Raw genomic sequence first — 24,586 nt, forward strand, 5'->3', positions numbered from 1 at the left:
AGGAGCGAAAGAGGAGGATATCGTGACAACGGTGAGAACTGAACGGTTTGGGAACCGATATCATGATGCCTCTGAGGAAATCCATGGGGACGGTAAAATCGTCGTGGAGGAGGTCTTGAAACATTTGAACCCACTGAGCGCCCATCAGGGGATAGTAGGCGCGGTAGAATTGGCTCTGTAAGCCGTCTGCGCCTGGTGAGTTGTTCAGGGCTTTAAATGGTTCAAATGGCTCTGAGCACTATGGGAGTTAACATCTGAGGTCATCAGTCCCCTAGAACTTAGAACTACTTAAACCTAACTAACCTAAGGCCATCACACACAGTCATGCCCGAGGCAGGATTCGAACTTGCGACCGTAGCAGCAGCGCGGTTCCGGACTGAAGCGCCTAGAACCGCTCGGTCACAGCGACCGGCCGCTGTTGTCGTCAGTGGTTGTGGGGGCCAGCAGGGCGTCGTCCTGGTCCACTACTCTGATGTCAGGCAAATTGCACAGTATGCCTTCGTACTCGCGAACAGTCTGTGGGTTTTCAGCATAAAACGTCCTGCGAGTCCACGCGTCCACCAGCTGCTGTCTCTACTGGTGTTATAAGGTGGCGCTGGCGGTGGCGTCTCTCTCTGATGACGTGAGATATGGCTGCCATTTCGGTGGGGATGGTATTCTGCGCCCTCGCCCAGACTCGGGCTGTGTCAAGCTTTTCCACAATGAGATGGAGCAGGTGAGCTTTGAGACGATAAACTGATGCCTGCCGTTTTCGTGATGGCGGCTGTGTCATTAGTTCCCTCACCGCTTCTAATAAAATTCCGACGTTGCCCGACACCAGCACGCTCTGTCATGGTCATATCCCACGTGTGTCAGTCGGACGGGTGGCTTGGCACGGTGAGGCCACCAATGTAAGGTGGAAGGATGTGCATGTAAACTCCGGAAGCAGCGGTCCCACATAGCAGCGATCTCACGCCGACATGCGTCCTCGTACAGGTAGGAAACGTTAAGCGTCCATGGACCACGGCTGCGGTGTTTGAGTTGTCGGGGCAGTGTGACCGAGCAGATGTATGCCAAATGGTCGGTGAAGGCTGTCGGCCATAGCTCCGCGTCCCTTGTCGCGGCTCGGCGACCTCAGGTGATGTATATCCGATCGAGGCGACTGGCAGAGTGGTTGGTGAAGTATGTATAGCGCAGTGGTCTCAGTGAAGGAGACGCCACGTGTCTTGTAGCGCCAGATCTTGCACGAGAACCCGTGGTGCCGGGCATGTGGAGTAGCGCGGTGTCTGGTCCGCTGGATCCAAGACGCTATTAAAATCGCCGCCTGTGACGTAGTGTGCTGTATTCCCTTTCAGAAGTGGAGCAATTTCGTCGGAATAAAGGGTGACCCTTTCACCACAGCGAGATGTCCAGGAGGGCATGCATACTTTGACAATACCGACTGCTCCCACCATGATGGCAACGCCTCGTACAGATGGCAGATACGTGACCTCCGAGGCCTCTACGCAGTCGCGAAATAAGATGATGGTTCAAATGGTTCAAATGGCTCTGAGCACTATGGGACTTAACTTCTGAGGTCATCAGTCCCCTAGAATTTAGAACTACTCAAACCTAACTAACCTAAGGACATCACACACAACCATGCCCAAGGCAGGTTCCAGACTGAAGCGCCTAGAACCGCTCGGCCACTTCGGCCGGCCGATGGTGGTTCCACCTGCACCGTCGCTTGATGTGATGCTGTAGGCTGTGTATCCATAAATGTTCAACTGCAGCTCTGGATGCACTTCTTGAAGGAGGATGATATCCAGATCCGCCGCCCAGAGCATATCATGGAACATGCACGAGTGTATGCCGCTTAGGTTGACTGAACCGACACGATAGGATTGGAACATCTTAATGTGGAGTATGTAGATCCAAATGGTGGCCTCTCGGGGCTACCCATCCTTGTGGCAGGTATGTTTAACGCAGCCCTTCTGCGGGTGTTAGGCTCTCCCCAAGCGGGGCACGGATCCTGTGTGGCAAAGGAGTGTCAAGGGTGTCTGGTGCGTTTTCTGGCTCCATTTCAGCAGCCCAGTCACCGAGCGGTGATGTAGTCGGTGATGGCGCGTCGTCATGGGCGTTGTGCTCCACCACCTGGTCTTTGTCCTGAGGGGCTCCAGTCATGGTGAAAGGTCTCTGTTGGATTCCTTTCATGTTTAATTTCTTAAATCTGTTGCCATTTATGGAATAAATTCCTCTTCTAAATGTACTGTGGCGTTTTTGACTATCTGGGAGGAGACTGAGCAGTGGAACGTGTTACTTTTACACATAAACAAGAACGATCTGTCACACTACTACACTTTAAAGCACAGTTTATATGTAATTCTTATATGTAATTCATGTCACACAGTCTCATACGGAACCTACATCCGCTTTCTTTTATATACTGTATATGATAAGATACTGTCATCCCCCTTCCCTTTTGTGTGAGAGGATGAATGAGCATATGTATTTCTAGTTGCATGCTTGAGGGTAGCAGACAAGGCTGTCTGCTAGAGAACAGTAGGACCAACGTCGGAACAGGTAGCTACGCTTCCTAAAAGCAAAGAGGTTTCTATCCTTAGTATGGTCCTGTCCGTCCGTTGTCATGTTGGTATAGGAAGCTGCCCCTCTGGCCACTTCCGTTGGTCTTTGTGAGCCACCCTCAGGAAGCACGCTCGGCAGTAGGGCAGTTGCAGTGTGGCCGTGGCGAGCGTCTGAAGTGGTAAGATCTCCGGCTAAGCGCGTGTCTGTTAAGTCCGTAGGACAATGGATTTCTTAAGTTCAGCCTAACTGAAAATTTAATCACCTTTATTTCGGGTTTAGGTCTAAAATATCCGATGTTATCTTAAATTGCAGCGCAATATAATTCTCTTGTGAAGTTCAGATTATTTTCCGGTAGTTGCTTTGTTACTACTTTGTGAGTAAAGTGGAACTACGTGTTGATCAGTAACTCTAACTAAGATCAATCTTAAATGCGAATGCTTGTGTGATTATAACGTCTCGTCTTGACTATATTTTCAATATAGCAACTTTTCTTTATGTTCAGCCCACGTGGGGTGTACTTTGCGAGACCACTACCACGTGCTTATATAACTGTTTGACCCATCATGTTAATAGTAAGACGTTAGTAACCAGTTCAAGGTTTTTCTTTTGTCAATTGCTTTTCGATCTAATTTATTTTAATTATCAAAATTATTGTGGAGTTGTACGCTTTGTGTAAACCAATTTGACCACGTGAAGCATGTGGTGTAATCATCAAAGTAGCCCTCAGCTATTCTTTTTGCGAAGATTTCACAAAGAGTTAATATGAATTTAGTATACCAGTGTGTGGTAATTACAAGACGGACAGGATTGTGGTATGAACGTAATTTCTTTGGGTAAAAACTGAATCTGTTGGTTGTGGTTAATTTCTTCTTGCTTATGTTTCAATGTTCTTCGTATGTTATTTTATGAATGCAGTGTTGTATGCAGTCTCCCAATCTTGGCTCCATATTTTATGTGTTCCGTAAGATTATAATCTCACATTTTTTCAATCGTAAATAAGGCACCAGCTCAGTTATAACTCACGTGTAATATGCTGAAATTTCAATGAACAATCTTAAAATAAATTTCCAAATATAAACTGATTTCTTTCTATATATATATATATATATATATATATATATATATATATATATATATATTACCGGTTTTGTATGACTATTAAAAGATTATCATTAATGTTAGTCTGCTTGGTAAACCTAGACCAAATATCTGATGAAACAGTTGCCCAGTAATCCACGGTTAACGTCCCCAGACAGATCACGGCTTTTAACCCACTTTCATTTTCAATTAGCACCGATTTCAGCATACCAAATTAAAGTTACAACATTACAATGGGACCGTCTGGGCTGGGCGAGGCCACCATCCTGTCCGTGGTGTCGGATACCCGCCATGGCGTGGTACTGGTAGATTCCATTAGCAACGACGCGTCAGAGACGGCGTCGGCAGTGAGCTCCCTGTCTCCGCCCTGTTGGTCGTCTTCTGTCGAGAGGCGGCGTTTCTTATGACGCTTCGGGTACCGTTGTTTCCGCGCCCGTGAGTCCACTCTCGTCAATGGGCTGGGGTCTGCGGCCGAGGTGGTGGTGGTGGTTGCGGGCGTTGTGTCTTTCAAGGGCGTCTCGTCGTGTGGCACCTCAGTCGCGGCGTCGTCGGCGGTTGAGCTCGCGGTCACGTGCGACTGCAGCGTGGGCGCGGCATCTGTGCACACCGGCCGCAGCGCTTCCACTCACGTAAGCGGTAATGCGGTTGGCACAACTGTCTGCACTGGTTCCGCAACTGGCATCTGGACAAGGCGGCGCTGGAGGCACTTGGATCGGACGTGGCCCTCCTGTCCACAGCCGTCATAAATAATGATGGCTCGGCAACCTCCGATGAACACGTACGACGGCACGTGTTTGCGGAGTTCTGTGCGTACCTGTCGGACGCCATTGAGAACGTGATAGGTTTCAAAGGTATTCCATTCTCTTCCATGTAGCTTAGGACCGTGCCACATAGGACTCGTCGAACGTCAGTTTCACCGTCGCCTGGCGGTAAGAGAACGCCATATCTAGTGAGAGCTCTAAATCACAATAACGGACACAGTACCCCGCGCAGCAGTAAACGAACACCTGCCCGCATCTCGTGGTCGTGCGGTAGCGTTCTCGCTTCCCACGCCCGGGTTCCCGGGTTCGATTCCCGGCGGGGTCAGGGATTTTCTCTGCCTCGTGATGGCTGGGTGTTGTGTGCTGTCCTTAGGTTAGTTAGGTTTAAGTAGTTCTAAGTTCTAGGGGACTGATGACCATAGATGTTAAGTCCCATAGTGCTCAGAGCCATTTTCAGTAAACGAACACACGTGCGGCGCGTCCGAGCTGTGTCACAGCTAAATGTCATCTGCTTGACCACCATGAATTCTGACATCAGCCACCTACCACAGATACATCCGTTACATAATAAATGCATAAAACATCTCTTACGATTTTCTCGGAGTTGTCAGACTAGTGCACCTTACTTCCTGCACGTTATGTTGTTTTAATGGGCAACTAAATGTGTATAAAGTTGGAAGTAAATCTGCGATTCCAGCGTAGTGGTGTCCCCTAGTTATAAATGAAAAGCTATAACAAGGGGACACCACTACGTGCTCCCGGCCAACAATGCCATACGATCATTTCATTTCATTTCATTTCAATGAAAAGCTGAGTCAGGACATATTGACTACAGGTAATGGAAAACAGTTGTGATACCCCTTTTTATAAATTAATTAGACAAAGGACCGCTTCACAGATGGAAAGAGGCAAAAAACCTTATGTAAAAGCAGTCTGTGAAGCAAATGATTCTACCCTTTTTAGGAAGGGATCTTGTTTCGGAAACTTTTCTTTGTAGTGTCTCCAGTGTAGACGGATTCTTTGAGAGGAGGTGCGGTATTTTGTCATTTTTTTGTCTTTTGTTTCGGTTCTTTTTTAGAAAAAGTCAGTATACTATCTACCCAGCCCGCCTGGCTAGCGGGGCGGTCTAACGCACTGCTTCCCGAGCGGGAAGGCGTGCCGGTCCCCGGCACGAATCCGCCCGGAGTAGTAGTGTCGCGGTCCGGCGTGCCGGCCAGCCTGTGGATGGTTTTTAAGGCGCTTTTCTATCTATGTCGGCGAACGCAGACTGGTTCCCCTTATTCTGCCGCAGTTACAGTACGTCGGCGATTGCTGTGTAAACACTGTCTCCACGTATGCGTGCACCATAATTGCTCTACCACGCAAACATCTGGGGCAACATTCGTCTGGTATGAGACGTTCCCAAGGGGGGTCTACTAAGGGCCGAACTGCACAATGACCTTGGTTCAGTGTGAGGCAGCGGTGGGGTGGGTGGACTGCTGTGGGCTGTTGAGGGGTTGTGAACCACGAAGCCCTCCATCGGTTCTAGGTCTCCGGTTTAATACACAATACACACAATACTATCTACCTAGTCATGACCCGTTTTTCTCTGTTTGAGCGGTAATGAGACGAGGCAGCGCAGAAGTCCTGATAATCTGATGCAACTGATCAGCCGTCATTCTAGAAGCCTATATGCAAATTTGAATGATCAATCATAGATCCTGCCTTCATTATCTTTTCGTGTTTACGAAGCCCGACTACTATTTGTTGCACCCATTTTTATGCACGTAATCAGTAGCGATTCAAACCTTTACTACCGATACATGGTCTGGCATCACCCCAATAATGACTGATCACGAAGACCTCATTTTCTTTCACAGAAACGTCTCATCTTCCTTATAATATATTTCTGCTCTCATCAGTTCAATTACACATTTTTAATAATTAACATACTACCGGGAGCAAGTAAATTTATTAAACACTAACAACTATGCAGTTCTGCTACCACATTCCATACTGGATGGCAGAAATGACATGGAAAACGCCAGTAATTAATGTGAAGATCGTGTTGCAACACCCTGTGAGAATAAGAGAATAGCTCTTCCAGCAGCTGAAGCTGGGGTTCTCAAAACTAAAGACAAATCACGCCGAATCAAGCCGAAAAACAAAGAACACACTCCCATGCCAGAAAGGAAAGAGGCATCGCCGATAATTCCACCAATCAGGGCAACTAAGGAACTGGGACCAACCGCTGTATCAGCCCAAACAAAATAATAAATATCGTAGAGGGCTAGGAAACTAACGGTGTCACTCCAAGAAGATGAAGAAAATAGAAAGAAAGAAATGAAAATTAAACCCTAGACACACTGGATTGGACCACTGAAATAGAAACCTAGGGGGAAAATCAGAGGTCGACGACCAATGTATCACAACCAATGCTGCAAACAGTAGAAATCAATAGTTTCAATGTTTTACAGAATGAATGGATCCCAGTTCTCTAGATACCAGGTTTCAACGATGTTTTAAATGTGGCTAGGTAAATTTATAAACTGTGTGGTCAATAAAATAGAATCCGACTCGACTGAGGAATACAAATATGATACAGGATTTGTATTCTATGAAGATCGTAAGACAAATTTTGACCCGTGCCGTATGTTCCATGGGAATGAAAAGGTTAACATAGTAATAAATTAAAGCAGGAGATAAATTCTGCTTCTAGAAATGTTGAACAAAGGTTAACACAACGAACTAACTACTTCAGTATGTGTCAACTGTGTAAAGAATAAACTATGTCCGCGGCAAATTTCACTTTTGCTTTCAGTCCTGTTTAAACTACTTTATATAGGTGATCTGACATCAATTAAATTCACGTCAGTTCAGCTGCATACATTGTGTCAAAAGAAGAGGCAATTTCTATATAGATATGACCTCAACTTCACTGAAAAGAAAGTACAAGATATGATCGCCAGCCGCAACTTCACTGAAAAAAAAGTACAAACTTAATTATGTATATCGACAGTTCATCGATTCGGGGAATCGAGAATCTCTATCATTTTTGCCTGTTGTCTACATTGATACCGGCAAGATGTCAGTCCAAGGGATTCCAAGATTTTCGAGAATGTTTCTAATTTCAGTAACATAAATTTAACGTTAAGTTGTATAGGAGGTAGGCTATCATTATTATAATAATCAGTAAAGAGTCGCAATGGTAAAAGCAAAACATCAGCAAAGAATGACTTTTATTGCTCATAAGACGCTCGGAATTTATCCATCATCAGATATCTAGGAGCGATTACTGCACGTAGATATGGCGTTTCAAATAGTATTTTTATTTATTTTTTTATTTTGAAAATAATTTTTTTGTAATAATTTTCCATTATATTTCTAAGAGTAGACTGTAAATGGTGCCTAACATTATAAAGTAAATATTATGTGCTTTTGGAACATAATGTTTTACGGTTTCCTACTTTTTTGAAATCAAAAATAAAATGGTCGTCCGGTTTTGAGCACTTTCCTCTACTCATAAATAGTGTTTTTCTTCGCTGTGTAATAAGAGTCAGCTGCGGGGTTTAGTGTCTACAATAATGATGGAGATGTTTGTCAGCTAATTCTTCAAAATCGAAGCTATAACATTTGTTTGTGGTTACATTAGTGAAACGATACTGTGAACACATATTGCTGAATACTGGCCCGTAGTTAGTCAGTCCTTTGGCCACCGCGCGACCTTAATCATGACCCTGTAACTAGGAAACATATTATGTACTCCAAATTAAACGCTAATATGTGATTTACAGACAATAAAAATAGATGTAACGTACTGTGGGCCACGTAGGAACTACCTGTTCATATCCTTTACTTGACATTCAGCGACTGTTGTTCACTTATTCACTACAATCACGAAAAATCTTCTTCAAAATATTTACGCAGAGCTCTGACTAGCGAGTCCTCTAGAGGCAGCAGAGATTTTTTCCACAGAGAACTGTTCTGTTTCGCTTAGCTAAATGAAGGGACTGAACTCACAACTATTTAATGCAACAGTCAAAGCTTATGCATAAGCGTGGGACGTTAGCGGGCTCAACTACACTTCCCCACAGCAATGGAATTTTAACATTTTTTGTTCCTCCGACTGCTAATTTTTAATCAATAATCTGTGTAGGTGATGATTTCTGCTGCACCAGAGACTAACGTGAAACATACTAACTTTCCATTTTTCTTTTCCACCGCTGATTCATGTTCTAGGAAATAATAATCGAAGTTAGACCACTGCTTAGCAACGGAACTGGAGTCGCAGTTCCACATAGTTTTACGCTCCCCGTAACCAATGTGAACTTTTACGTGTAAACTACTGTATTTAAACGAAATTACGTTGTTATCCATCAGTTTATATCAATCTTAATAGGTAACGACTGCTGTAAAACGAACACAGATAATATTTAATGCAAATTAAAATCTTACAGGAAGACAGTTAACACTCATTCCAAATAATGTGTTACCTGCTCCTGGGCAATTCAAGCGATTGTTGGTGCATTCCAGATTTGATTCAATGCGACGAAAGAGTGTGACGAAAATGACAACGCGAACGTAACCTTTCTTTTGTCCGTGCCACAGAAGACTGGGACACAAATACCACAATGTAGCACACACCAGGCGCATATTGGCTTAAATCACGTTTAACGAAATTAATCTTCAACATCTCCGGAACGGTTTCATTGATGCCCACATCAATGAGACACTTGACTAAAAAAATCATTTGACAACGAAGGCTAGGTTTCGAAGGCAAGTGTTGTGTCCCTACCTACCTCTTTTTCACACGCAAGTTCTCTCAGATGTTGGAGATTTGGAATTATGTCTGCCATTGTTGTGTGTTTCCTTGCACCAGAGCTTTTCATGGGAATGAGTAAGTTTAGCGAGTACGGTTTCATTGGTTGTGATACTGGATAGCTAGCGTCGCGGACACTAGACAAGTGGAAACTTCACCAATAATTTATGTAACCTATGCCTGGTTTTCCAAGTTTTTGTTCACAAAATCGAATGCGAGAACAAAATGCAGAAAAAACACTCACGTGATCTTACTGAGTTCAAGCGTCATTATAGGGCACCACTTCTTTCGTGGCAATTCTGTGGTCGTGCACATTACTGCAGTGAGCTGTTCAAATGGTTCAAACGGCTCTGAGCACTATGGGACTTAACATCCGTGGTCATCAGTCCCATAGAACTTAGAACTACTTAAATCTAATCAACCTAAGGACATCACACACATCCATGCCCGAGGCAGGATTCGAACCTGCGACCGTAGACTGAAGCGGCGTTCCTCCGCCACACACCGTCAGGTGGCTTGCGGAGTATGGATGTAGATGTAGATGTAGAAGCGCCTAGAACCGCAAGGCCACACCGGCCGGAAGTGAGCTGTTCATGAAGCCGTACACTCATCGAATCCGAAAGGCCCACAGCTCTTGCTCTGGTTGCTTCTTTCGGAGAGTATGTCAAACTATAGTTCAAGCAACAATAATATTGATCATTATGTAAATCTGCAGACTTTCGTGGCTGTTGTCATTGAAGATTCAGCTAACCGTGAACTCCACAACATCCTTAAGAGGATACAAGCAGATGGGTCGAAACGGCGACCGTATAGAAAGAACTTGAGGCGGCCTAACAAGCTAGAACATTTTAGTTTCAGTATTGATCATTCATGCTTAACGAACCGTGACAGTAAAATCTCCAACAACGAAAACTAAGCCAGTATAAGCGTTCATATCTATTGCCTTTCATTACTAGTTGGCTTCACTATCAAACATGAACTGAGTTTAACCAAGTTCTTAATGCCATCCCGGTTAGCCGTGCGGTCTTATGCACTGCTTTCCGGGCGGGAAGGCGTGCCGACCCCTGCACGAATCCGCCCGGCGGATTAGTGTCGAGGTCCGGTGTGCCGGCCAGTCCGTGGATGGTTTTTAAGGCGGTTTTCCCTCGGCCTCGGCGAAAGCGGGCTGGTTCCCCTTATTCCGCCCCAGTTGCACTATGTCGGCGATTGCTGCGCAAACACTATCTCCACGTACACCATAATTACTCTACCACGCAGACATTGGGGCTACACTCGTCTGGTGTGAGACGTTCCCCGGTGAGGTGGTGGGGGGGGGGGGGAGGGGGGGCTGGACCACACAATAACCCTAGGGTCGGTGTGAGGCGGCGGTGGGGTATGTGGACTGCTGTAGCCTGTTGTGGGGTTGTGAACCACTGAGGGCTACGGCGGGGACGAAGCCCCTCCGTCCTTTTTAGGTTCCCGGTTCTATACAATTCCAAACAAGGTCTTAATACTATCTAATTTACATATATATTGGATGTTCAGTTCTGTGACGATATCATTCTTTAGCAGATTTGTTGCATGCAGAAGTGCATTTAGACTTTGATGAAGACATGAATGGAAAACGAAGTGTTTTCTTCTATGTAGTTTCAATTTGTTTCTAGGTCTGATTCATCATGCTCTGAAACCAATAGTGAATGATGAAATTATTCGATATTTCATTTTCCTGTCTGCGTACATCTCATACAAGCGTCTTTTAGGTAAGTGTATTAACGTTTTTATGGGCATCCAAAGATGTATTGGAAAATAAGGAGCAACGAAAGATTCTTTTTGTAAATTGGAGTCTTGTCGCCAGAACTATTCCAGAAATGGCATTTAATCTCGTGGGAAATATGTGATAGTTACATGAGCATCACAGAGACTCGGCCTGGTAGTTTCTCGTACTGGTCACAGTCGACTACTGTTCACTATGAAGTCAGATGGCTTACCAGCTTAAGCTCTGTGGCTCTCCTATAACGTCTCTCTCTCTCTCTGTTTCTACATAACAATTTTGCCCATTAAGTGAACAGACAGGACCGACAAGAGGTGACAGTAATGGTGACGTGATGTGACCAAACGTAATATTCGCCTCCTTTGAGAACAACGACAAAAAAAAAGCTAGGTCGCCCCGTGTAGCTTCTTCTATTAGGTACATAAAACAAAAAAACCCCTAAACATCTAAGCCAATCATGCAGAGATATATTGGAAGGTCAGTTTACATTTAATACGAATAATGGTATGAAGTCTGCGTGAAATTAGTTCACTGGTTCCATTATCTGCGACAGACCTACTTTTGTTTCACAAATTCAGCAACTGAGCACAGAAATTCCTTTTAATGATGGATAGCTGTCCTTTTCGATTACAGTGCCCAGTGATACGTTTTATTGGACTCGTATTCGCGAGGAGAAGAGTTCAAACCGCCATCCGGCCATCCAGATACAGGTTGTCGGTATTTTCCACATATCGTTGTAGGTGGATGGTGGAGTGCAGACGACCCGGTCCCTCCCTGCAATCATCATCCTTCCGTCTCGAATGGTCTCGACATCGACGAGACGTTGGGCTCAAGACGTCGTTGCCCCACCTTCTTCGAGACATTTTTCCTCTTTGAAATGAAATCTCGAGATCGTAAATGAAAATACGATACGACAGGTTAAATAGTTGTCATAAAAGTCTTAATTGTAACAGAGCATCGCATATTGTCTCTCATTTATATCGTTTTAAAGATGAATCATGGTTCACTCTTCATTAAAAAAAAAGTGGCGTTTTCTTTATTTATAAACCTTCCAGACATTCGTTTAATCTAGGTTCCTGCAGTTTACCGTTTTCCAGATATACAGATAATGTAGCACTAGCTGTTCAAGCTGCTAATTCTGTACGAGGCGCCAACGGGGTCTACCTTCCGAACATACGTTACATACTTCACAAAGTCAAAAATTAGATAGCTGAAACCTTGTGGAGATCCCGCAGTTTAACGTGAGGCGTCTTAATATGGCATAAATTCACCAAATTGATGGAAGATAGTACGACTTATATTCAGCTGTATTATTTTAATAACTATCACAAGCTTGTTGGTCATTTTTAGCTGTTATAGAACTCGTCACCCATTTTAAGAAACGCTATGGTGTACTTCGAACTATTAATAAAATTATATCGTTTGGCGATAAAGGATGGCTAAAAGAATGACCACCGACAGCTGACGTCAATGGAACCCCTTCGTGCCGCGAAAAGACACTCCGCTCTTGTAGAGAGCCATGGCTCTTCGGAACGCATCTTGATGTGAATTAGACAACATCTGAACTACTGATATCACGGCTAACTTAACACAATGTCACACAGACATTTACATTCGTCTTATGAATGCATTCGCACGTCTGGGGCACTCCCTACCTCCTTTACTGTGCCATGGTCTGAAAAAGAGGCAGTCTGTAATCTGGTTTCATATTCATCAGAAGTTAATAAACTCCATTAGAAAATATAATTCGTTGCCCAAAATTAAATCCTTATGTCATGGTTTTGATTGCTTCGCATATTCTTATAAACGATCACTGTATGATTATATGAAACAGATGTGATCGAGCATTGTCGTATCTACCGTGGATGTTTATAGCTTTAGCGCAGTATTTCCGGCTCATACTGGACTGATATTGAGGTGGACGATGGTCCAAACCCGCTTCCAGCCACCCTGATTTAGGTTTTTTCGTGATTTCCCTAAATCGCTTCGGGCAAATGCCGGGATGGGTCCTTTGAAGGAAAACTGCCGACTTGCTTTCCCATCCTTCCCTAATTCGATGGAACCGATGACCTAGCCGATAGGCTACACTGATGCTCCTCAGCAACTTCCTGAACAGTTAAGGGCGATTTCCGCGAATCACAGCACGAACGCTATTCACATGGCCCTCATCTGTTGATGTGGAAGGAGGTCCAGACTTGGAGTCGTCACCGGCCGCTGTGGCCGAGCGGTTCTAGGCGCTTCAGTCCGGAACCAAGTGGCTGCTACGGTCGCAGGTTCGAATCCTGCCTCGGGCATGGATGTGTGTGATGTCCTTAGGTTAGTTAGGTTTAAGTAGTTCTAATTCTAGGTGACTGATATGACCTCAGTCCCTTAGTGCTAAGCGCTACTTTTTTTTTGACTCGTCATAGACCGACATTCTACCCTGTAGAAACATTTAAACCACTCAATGCACTGCGTACGACTCATACTTGGCGAATCATCTGAAATACCTCTGTGGAAGTTTAGTCAAGTTTTTAGAATTTCGCACACACACACACACACACACACACACACACACACACACACGTTGTTCTCAAAGGTCCTTCATTATACTAATCCGACGAGCAGGCTTTATTCGTAGTTCAGCTCTACCAAAAAAAGCAATGACAACATTTCAACGTTTAGGTACGCCTCCCCTAAAAGTGATTAGTGTATGACTTGTCATTCCGCGAGTGGCACATTGACAGTGCGACTGCTGACAATGAAAGCCGCAAAAGTTTAAACAGATGCTTAAAACAGCTGCGACCGGCGGACTAATTAACGACTCTCGGGCAGTTAATAGCATTTGTAGTGCGGGCGACTCCGATGTCATTTGGGAACCTGCAACTGAGTACCGCTGGAAAAACGAAAAGTGAACTTTTAATCTGAAACAATAACGCAACATGTTTGATTTTATTGCAGTGAAAATGTATCCACCAATTCCTGGCAATTCATTTACACCAATGTGTGATCAGTTCCAGAGGATTGCCAATTTCTATCAAATGTGTAATTACCAGTGCATTCAATTTTCATCAGAATCACAATTTCGCCTTCGCCCGGCAGCGACACAGATATAAGCACTAGCATGCGCTCACACACACACACACACACACACACACACACACACACGCACAAACAGAGAGAGAGAGAGAAAGGGGGAGGGGGGGAGACGAACACGCAGGAATAACGAGAGACTTGATGGAATCTAAAATGGAACGGGAGGAGTCGCTGCGATGGTGTGTATTTACGAATCAGTTATTGTTGGCCTAAGCCAGTTTCAACATAGATTTTTTCCTACTGATAAGCTGTTCCATGAGAAATGATTCGTCTAATTTACTGATATATACGCAGCAGGTCATTTAATTCGTCGTAATCATTCTCCTTCTCCCGATATATTTGTGCGTGTGTTCTTGTGATACTGATAGAATTGTGCTGTGTTTTTAAATAGGTGTTTCGGCGCAGGTAGGGATGGAATGACAGAAACTTGTCGAATATAAACATGAAATAATTAAATGTTACAACCTCGACGACTACGAATATCGCTAGTGTGAAAAAAAGTTGGCAATATTTTTTTTTCCTTTTTCAAATAAAAACTTATCATTATATCTGAGCCATTTTTTTATGTACCAAATGATTCATTTTTCCAGCCTTTAACTTCCAATTTGAGTATTCCTCTGAGAGAAAGAAAGTGAAAGATCTCTGATTACATTCTGTGAATAACTTCTGAAAGGAACGCATTTCACCGAGGCATTGCGATTTATGTCTTTACAAACGAATCTTATTCCAGAGAGTTGTCTATTTCGTAATTACTCGTTCGCCTGGAGTACCGAACTTCTGCTTTTCATGAAGGAAAAAATTAGTGGAAACAGGGATTAAAGGTGCATCGCCGAGAGTCAGTCAGTAATTTCAAGTAAAGAGGTATAGCTTTGTAGTGCAGAGAGAACCTGCACAAAGCGATGTAGTTCTTTTCGTGATCTGACGTTCCTTCCTCGGGCTGAAAATGACTGGCCTGATTATCGACTGATTAGCGCGGTTCTGGTGATCTCGAATCGAGAATTATTTTCACTACAAATTCTTTTCTACTTACACATCTCGTTAGTGATATGCGACATTCATTTCTGAGTCGTCGTTATCGCTGCTGTAATCTAATACGAATTGGAAGATTTACCGCATTCTCGAAGGGAATCGGAAACAAAAAGATTTTCCTTTTTTTGGAAGCTGGCTGGCCGGAGTGGCCGAACGGTTCTAGGCGCTTCAGTCTGGAACCGAGTGACCGCTACGGTCGCAGGTTCGAATCCTGCCTCAGGCATGGATGTGTGTGATGTCCTTAGGTTAGTTAGGTTTAAGTAGTTCTACGTTCTGTGGGACTGATGACCTCAGAAGTTAAGTCCCATAGTGCTCAGACACATTTTAACCATTTGAACCATTTTTTAAGCTTGGCGCACGGTATTTAGGTATTGCTTTCCCAATGTTTGGCTTGTTTCACGAAGCTGAAACAATAGGACATCATGTAGAAGAGAGAATAGTTTGCAGGATAAAAGGCCCCAAGGACAAGACTCTCCTGAGTGCTTCGTTTCTAGGGTAGATGATAGTTTCCCAACAGCGTCAAAATGTCTGAATATCGCTTGTTGCGGAATTTGGAGCAAATAAACTCATCGAAAAGAAAGTCCTTTAAATTAATAATGAAGTCATACAGCCACATGAGGCATTTTTACATTTACAAAAGTTGGAGACAGTGCCTGCATGAACAGTAAAAGAAACAAACAGAAGATCAAAACTGCCATGGACTGCTTCTAGTACTCAAAATAGTGTTTTCAAAACTGAGCTTCTGATACTGCTTCAGATGGAAAACAGTAGGCAACAACATTTAGATAACGGAATAATTTTTGACTGGCTTAGACAACGATTCAATCATTGCCTTACTTCAGTGCAAAAATTAAGTTCGAAGGGTGGTGATATGTAAGGTGTCAGGCAAATCCAACACCTTCCATGAAAACCCTGACATGATAAGCAAATCCAGTAGTATGTCACATATCTCCGAATAAATCGTGACATTAAATTAACCAAAGTAATACGAGTAACGAGTGAGCAAATGGAATACCACAGACTAACACAAGAATGCCTAAATGCATGTCATGCCTTCCCACCGTGAGACAGACGCATTTCCGAGGGGAGAAACGAGAACAGAAGCCGAGAGCAGAACTGTGTTAAGCTAGAAGGCCCCACGATAAGGGACGGGCACCCACGTCGCCAGCTAACCAATAGGATCACCCCCCCCCCCCCAGCACATGTTAAAAGCTAGAGCCCTCCAGAAGAACAATATAGATCTTACGATAACACTAAAAGGACCACACCAGCTGCAAGTTTTAGCGTGAGACTTTTTCGCGTCTCTGTTACGTTGCAAACATTAAAAACATTGCCCCACCACGAAAAGTATAACGTTTCTCATTGGATAGATAGAATTTTTGTAGGCAGAGCTTAAGGTTAACATTGAGACCCTGATTGGTCAGATGAAAACACAGCCAGATAGTTTTTTTTAAACCAACTTCGGTAAATTGTAGTAAGGAGAAGTTAGGAGAGAGTTGCTGCCGAGACGGCGAGGTGAGTGGAGCTGTGCTGCCCGCCGCCCCTGACGAACACCGACAAGGTAATGAACGCACGCAATGATGCGTAACAGCGCATAAAGCTTCACTCAGAACTGCAGAAGTCTCATCTGTTACACCCCCTTTTTGCGTAATACTAGTGTCGATCGTCAATTAAAGCTCATGGTGTTCACATTTGCCACTTGAAGTAAAAATCTGAACCGCGATGATTTTTCTGTTATATAATTATTGAGAAGCCACATCAGCCACTGTAATTTACGGCAAATTAGATAAGTAATTAAAGATAATTGAGGGTCACTGTAGACCATTTTGATAGTTTTCTCTTTTGTGAAACTTAATTTAAACCTAGATTATAGATGTGATATGGCATAGGTCATCCTTTGATCTATTGTAGAACTTGGAAACCCATTCAGGGAATATTCGTTCACATTTTTGTTGAACGCAGATGGTTTTTACCATCCTGTATTAAAACATTTCCTTTTATCAATAGTGCAATTTATTTTTTCGTAATAAAAATTTTTTTTTGAAAGGCATAAATAGTTGAAAACAGTAGCTGCAGCGATAGATAATAATAAAGTATTCAGTAAAAAGTGCGACATTCTAGCAGAGAGAATAGCATAATTAAGTTATGAATTTTAAAAATTGTTAGAATTAAGTTTTCTCCTCAATGCAAGCGCACAGGTGGCGGATACATCGTTGACAAGTTGGTTCTGACCCAACAAGTAAGTGAATGGATTGTCAGTCTTGGGTATAATAAGTGTCAAGTCGTGTGAACAAAAAGTTTATGAAACGCGTGAGATCGTATGAGCGCATGTTGACTCGAAGCAGGGCGCGTGAATTGCTTTTGAAACAGAAAATAAGGGATTCGAAAAGATTATCAATGGCAGATCGAGACCTTGACCGAATTGAGGTAGAGACCCAGCATGAAGACAGACAGAGAATAGAGGACAGTACAACAGACGATGCAGTATCGCGAGAAATAGGACATATAACGCACCATAACGAGGATAATGTACATGAAGGCATAGAAAACATAAGTCAGCATACGACAGAGGAGCAGGAAAGTAGAGAGACAGTCGATGAGGATTCTAACTTGCGTCTTGAATACGTAGAACCCATAGTACATGTAATCAGAGCTCCCTCACCACAGAGTACAAGGAATTCGAGCAGAAACTTGTCACAGCACAGTTCAATGCAATCGTTTGCGAACCAACACTTGGGCGAAAACACAGAGCGTAGGACGTCGGAAAAAAACGCAATAGGACCCACCAATCTGGCAGAATTATTACAACAAATTACGAAAACCATGACAAGGCAAAATAAAGACATAGCGAACCAAATTCAAATTCAGAATGCAGAAATCACGAGACAAATGCGTGAGATTAAAGAACAAAACAAAAAAATTCAGTTACACCTAAGTCATACTGAAGACGAGGCAAAACAATCACGAGAAGTGATAGGTAACTTAATAACAGGTCACAATCAATTGAGAACAGACATTGACATGGTACAAGTGGACGTACAAGCATTGCGTAATGACATTCAGGACGAGATCAAAACATTACGTAACAACACCCAGGGAGAAGTCAAGAAACTAGAGAAACAGATAAACGAAATTACTAGACAAGCAGCAGGTACAGCGCGTGAAATTGTTGAAAAAAGTGTGTTACACAAACGTATCACAAAAGCAGCGCCGAAAAGATATGATAACCGCATAGTCAAAATAGAAGCGCAAACGAAGCGACAATTTCAGAAATTGCGAACAGAGTTGTTACAAATCATTGAAGAGCGTAGTGAACAGGATCGAACAAGCATAGAGTCTGCAACCACATCCGTATCTGTAACAGCACCGGAAAAACAAGCAATTAACGAAGATACTACGCAATTGCGATTCCAGTCACAGGCAGAAAGTAACATACGTGAAATCAGACAGCCTGCACAGCAACAAACACGTTTCGAAATTCTTGATGAACAAACGTCATCACGAACACATGCGGAACCAAAAATGTATGTTTTAAGACAGTTTGGATCGTTCAATGAAGCAGCAAGTTTAGCCAGACAAGATACCGAACCAATACCTGACAATGGAAAGCCAGGTCGCGAAGAGTACAGTGCAATGCATTCAGCTACACGTTCACAACCGATGGAAGAAAATTATTGCGTACCACTCCAACGATACTACGCAAGGGTAGGCGAAAGTTACAGTGGACAATATCCAATGGATCTACCACAGCCGGATTGAACGACGGGAGAAATGATCAGAAACAAAAGTGGCGAAGAATCGCGAATTTCATATGGAACTATGACGAAGTACGACAACGGTCATTTCCTCACAGTCAGAAAATTTCAGCACTTTCGAGAAGGAAACTCAGTACATCCACGAACTTTTATTGATCAATTCCGAGTAGGATTACCATAACACTGGACGCTAGCACACAAATTAGACTTTATATGTGCACACATGTCAGGAACATTCGCAGAAACCATGCAGAATGTTGCGGCGACATGCCGATCGTACGAACATTTCAGAGAGAAGTTTCTCTCACGATATTGGTCTAGCGAAGCACAGAACAGAGTGAAGTACGAATTATTACAGAACCCATATTTTGAAAATTCAGGAGAGAAGAGTCCCGTGAAATTTTTCGAAGTAGTGGCAAACAAAAATCAATGCTTAGATGTACCATACAGTGACGGAGAGTTGATTAAATTATGCGCGATGAAGCTACCATTGAAATACCAGCAATCATTAGTAGGTCGCGGAGGCAATGACGTCGAAGCATTTAAAGTTATTCTAAGGGAACTAGAGTTCATATTTTCGGAAGATGACGCAAGAAAAAGACGAAGCGCACGTGAAAACGAAAGCAAAAAGCAGTGGAATCCACAAGACACAGTACGAAGAAACAATAATTACGAACCATGTGATAACTTCGCACCAAGAAACGACAATAGATTTCAACAAAGAACCGGTTTTGGCTTTAGAAGAGAATATGGCAATAACTATAATTCACCCAGGAACGGCAACAACTATTACAGAGGGAATAACGACAACCGGAACTGGTACTGGAGAACCAATAGACCGACAAATTATCAACAAAGAAACCACTATCAACAAGCTGAACAAGAAAAGAGAATACAGATAGAAGAGGTGGAGGTAAGACCACCAAACCCCGATAAACATTCGAATTGACAGCTAAGCGCCCATGCCAAAGAGAATGACGCACCGACGCAGGACAATTGCAGCACCTTGAACAGAGAAGTAAAAATCTTATCACGAGAAGAGAAGAAGGAAGAAACAAATTAGCAGGGACCAGATGAAAACGAAGTCAAGAAAATAACAATATCGTGTTGGGACGAAATTAATTGGGAGAATACTGACGAGGAAGATGAATTACCAGAGGCATGCACAACGAATGTAGGAGGAAAGGACGAAGTAATGAGTATTGCAGAGCTATTTGAGATGGAAACCAGGGAAAGCGAATTCAATGAGGATAATGCGCAGTCGACAAAAGTTGAAAATAAGTTACGAGTGGGCACACAACCCAACGTATATAATGAAGGAAGTTATGAAGCGATAATTAGAGCATTTAGATGCTATTATGTGGAAGTAGCGACGCAGAAGGAGAAGATAGACGAGGATGAGGAAAAAGTAGAGGATGTTGAAGAAAGCGTAAATGAAGGAAGAAATAGAGAAGAGGAAATAAAAGAGAGAGAAGTAGCAGTCGAAGCTTATCCTACAGAAAGTTCGAATTCACAAGGGAAATTCCTGAAAAGACTCATGTATGATTCAGTGGAGGATTCGTTGATGCAAGAAGAAGAAGAACAGAACCAACCCTTTCAAATTCAACCAATTGTGAAGGCCATGGTAAAGCATATCCCAGTCAATATTGTAATTGATAGCGGAAGTGAACTGACTGCGATCTCAGAAAATTTATTCATGCAGTGTAATGCCAATGAGGATTTGCCAGTTCTGAAAACACGTAAGATTAAAGTAAGAGGTCCTATTATATACAATGCTGCGGAAGTTACGACACAAACAAGGTTAACTCTTTCGTGTCAAGGTCAAAATATCGAAGCCAACTTCGTGATTATACCTAAACTAACTGTAGATTTGATTATAGGTGCAGATATTTTAAATGAGAGACGAGCGATAATAGATATGGGGAAAGGTAGCGTAACATTCGGGAATTCACACTTCTCTTTGAGCAAAAGCTAAAATTAGAAGAAATACCAGTTATAAACAAACAATTAAGAATGACGCGAGATAAAGAGGATGAAGAATTAGAGTGGTATGCACAAAAGGGGGAATCGCCTCAACTCATTTTAGAAGTCCATAAAGAAATCGACGAAAAATTGCAAGAAGTTCAAGGTATTTCGGAACACAGTAAAAGAGAATTAGAGGGTATTTTACGAGATAAAGCAGAGGTATTTTTACCTAAGACTGGCAGTATTAAACACTTTCAGTACAAGTTTGAAGTAAAACAGCACAAACCATTTAGAGTGCCACCCTATACAATCCCATTAAGCTACAGGAATAAAGTATTCCAGGAGATATCTAAAATGTTAGATGACGATATCATTGAACCAGCTACCTCCACATATAACAGCCCGCTCTATATTGTACAAAAACGAGATGGGAGCATCAGGTTAGTGCTTGATTCCAGACAGATCAACACAACCATAATCACTGAGACAGATCGCCCATAAAAATTAGAGAAATTGATACAAAACTTCCACGGTGCTAAGATATTTTCATCAATTGATTTACGGAGTAGTTTCTGGCAAATAGAATTGGCCCCAGAATGTAGAAAATTTACAGCATTTATCGCATTCGGTAGATGTTACCAGTTTAAACGATTGCCATTTGGTTTAAACATATCATCAGCAGCGTTTATTAGGGGATTTAATACTATACTCAGTCCTGAAATTTTACAAAAAAGTACTTGTTATGTTGATGATGTGATTATAGCAGAACCCTCTTGGGAACATCACAACGACACATTAAATCAGTTTTTACAGATCATGGAGCATGGGGTCACAGTAAATATAACAAAATCCAAATTTGGAAGGCGAGAGGTCAAATTTCTAGGACACATAATTTCCGAGAAAGGGGTAATACCCGACCCAGAAAAACTAACGGCAATCAAAGAATTCTGTACTCCATATAATAACAAAACTCTCAGAGGATTTCTAGGTCTCACCGCATTCTATAAAAAATTTATTTGGATCGATTCTCTCGCAACACCACGCCTATGTGCATTGACTGGAAAAAACACGCCATGGGTATGGGATCAACAAGCCAATGAAGAATTTTTAAAAGTGAAAAACGCACTAACAACAGCACCGATTTTAGCACATCCTGATCTAACACAAAATTTTTGTATGGCCACTTATAGCGCGAAAACAGGTTTAGGAGTTGTTTTATTCCACGAATACGAATAGGCAGGGCTAAGATCATATAGAACAATTGCATTTGCCAGTCAGGTACTCACAAAAAGCGAGAAAAACTATTCAGTCACGGAACTGGAAGCATTGGCCATTGTATGGGGCTTCCAACGTTTTCGATGCTTCCTATTCGGAAGAAAAACAAAAGTATACACTGACCACAAAGCATTAGAATTTCTGTTATCCGCCAAACTAACTCATGGGAGGTTAGCCAGATGGATGTCAATACTACAAGAATTTGACTTCACTATTACACACATACCAGGACCAGCGAATGTATTAGCAGATGCTTTACCACGATGTCCACAGGGTGCATCCAATAACATAGGTTTGGAAGCAGCAGAAGACCAATTTACAATGTACTATATGAAACAAGTACCTTTCGAAAACTACATTACGACAGCATTGAAAAACATAGGCAAAGAACAGGACAAGGATCCCGAAATATTAGGAATCAAATACAAGTGGAGAAGTAAGGATTTTCCAGACATTCGACAGCACTATCTCGTAAAAAACAATTTTTTTTAGACGAATTGTTGCAACGAATGAATGGTTAATTTATATCCCAGATGAACTAATTAATAAGTACATATGGTATACACATTTAAGTAATGTCCACTTTGGACAAAAGAAATGCTTTTTAAAAATAAAACAAACAAGCCATTTTCCTAATATGGAAAGACGAATTAGAACAGTATTAGTCAAATGCAAAACATGTATGAGGGCTGAACACGTCACTTTCCAAACCAAACCACCTATGTTTCCAATAATCCCTAAAAGATTAAAACAAATAGCTGCAACAGATTTGTGAGGCCCCTCCCACGCACAAAAAATGGATATATTTTCATTTTTGTCGTTTTGGAACTTACTTCTAAATATGTTACCTTGTCACCATTAAAACGGGCAACAGGTCTTACTATAAGTAAAGCATTTAGACAATATTTTCTCAGACAAGTAGGTCGACTGGATGAAATAATTTCGGATAATGGCCCACAATACAAATCAGTGCAATGGCAGAACACGTTAAAACAACACAAAATAAAACCCATCTACATATCTAAGTTCAAACCTAGCGGAAATCCAGCAGCATGATCTATGAAGGACATAGGCACTTTATGCCGATTATATGCAGGCAAAAGACACAACATTTGCAATATATATACCTTAAAGATTTTCAAGAAGTAATAAATGAAATGCCACATAGCACTACACTACTACCTCCAGTTACTGTACTTAAAAATATTGAACCCCCAAACACAACAAGAGAAAATGTTAGATTCCCTATTGTACCACGTAGACAGCACAAACAAGTCATAGCAACAGCACTCTCCAACATCAGAAAGGCAGCCATTAAAAGAAAAGAAAGAGAAGATAGAACAGCAATTAAAAGAACATTCTCAGTAGGCCAGAAAGTATTTGTAAAAACACACCATCTCTCCAGAAAACAGAAACACAAAATACTTTTACGCTGCATACAAAGGACCTGTCATAATTAGCCGAATTGCTCATGATAATGCTGTGGAACTAATGAACCCAAAAACAGGCAAAACCTTAGGACTTCACCATATGAGCCATATCAAAAAGTTTGAAGATTAATTTTATTAGTGGTAAATAATCAGCACAATATTTCAAGATTATGTTGCAGATAAGATTGTCAGGAAAAAGAACAATGAATAGAGAGGAAATGGTTCAAATGGCTCTGAGCACTATGGGACTTAACATCTATGGTCATCAGTCCCCTAGAGCTTAGAACTACTTAAACCTAACTATCCTAAGGACAGCACACAACACCCAGCCATCACGAGGCAGAGAAAATCCCTGACCCCGCCGGGAATCGAATCCGGGAACCCGGGCGTGGGAAGCGAGAACACTACCACATGACTACGAGATGCGGGCGACGAGAGAGGAAGGTGGGAAAAAGACAGTAGTTTCAATAAAAACAATAACAAAAATAACACCAATAGTACCATTGATTAAGGTGAAGGGATAAAGCATAAATAGTCTAACAGCATGAAATACTAAAATGCTATACACCACGACACTACACAAAAATAAAAAAACGAATTTGAGGATTCTTGTAGACGTTAAGACTCAAATTTTCTTAGAATTGCAACATGGAAAGGGCGCCGAAAATTGTAAAGCTTTTAAGAAGGCGTAAAACAATGTAGGTACTAGACATATGTTAGATGATTATAAGTAAAACTTTCTGTAAGAACCATTGTAAAAACTCTAGCAAGGACCAGATGCAACGACCCACAAGTTGCAACACGAGAAGTATCAAGAAAGGAAAGGACGTGATTAGCAAGACACGGTTCCTACAAGGCAGAAGCGTCGAGAGAAGGGAGAGGACAGTGAGACCAACAGAAGGCCCTTGTACCCGAAGTGGGCAGTAAATAAAGCTGAACCACACAGTGGCAGAACCCTGCAGAGACACGACAGGACACCGAACGCCAGAAGGGTCTCCAAGCGCCCCAACTCATCGGAGTGAGCAAAAAACGACCTGACGAGAAGACCGCTTGGGACTGATGACCTCAGAAGTTAAGTCCCATAGTGCTCAGACACATTTTAACCA

General features: G+C 42.4%; 1 protein-coding gene across 1 annotated transcript in view; it reads right to left on the reverse strand.

Annotated features, from left to right (window-relative positions):
- Positions 1–399: 399 nt before the first annotated feature.
- LOC126088436 (neural-cadherin-like) overlaps positions 400–24,586 on the reverse strand; it is a 71,825-nt gene continuing 47,638 nt past the window's right edge. Inside the window, exons 2-3 of the mRNA XM_049906579.1 lie at positions 3,933–4,239; positions 400–541 (exon numbers count right to left, since the gene is read on the reverse strand). Coding sequence (XP_049762536.1) covers positions 400–541; positions 3,933–4,239 — 449 coding nt within the window. The remainder of the gene's footprint in view (positions 542–3,932; positions 4,240–24,586) is intronic.

Source organism: Schistocerca cancellata, chromosome 6 (assembly GCF_023864275.1).
Source record: "Schistocerca cancellata isolate TAMUIC-IGC-003103 chromosome 6, iqSchCanc2.1, whole genome shotgun sequence".
Taxonomy (NCBI): domain Eukaryota; kingdom Metazoa; phylum Arthropoda; class Insecta; order Orthoptera; family Acrididae; genus Schistocerca; species Schistocerca cancellata.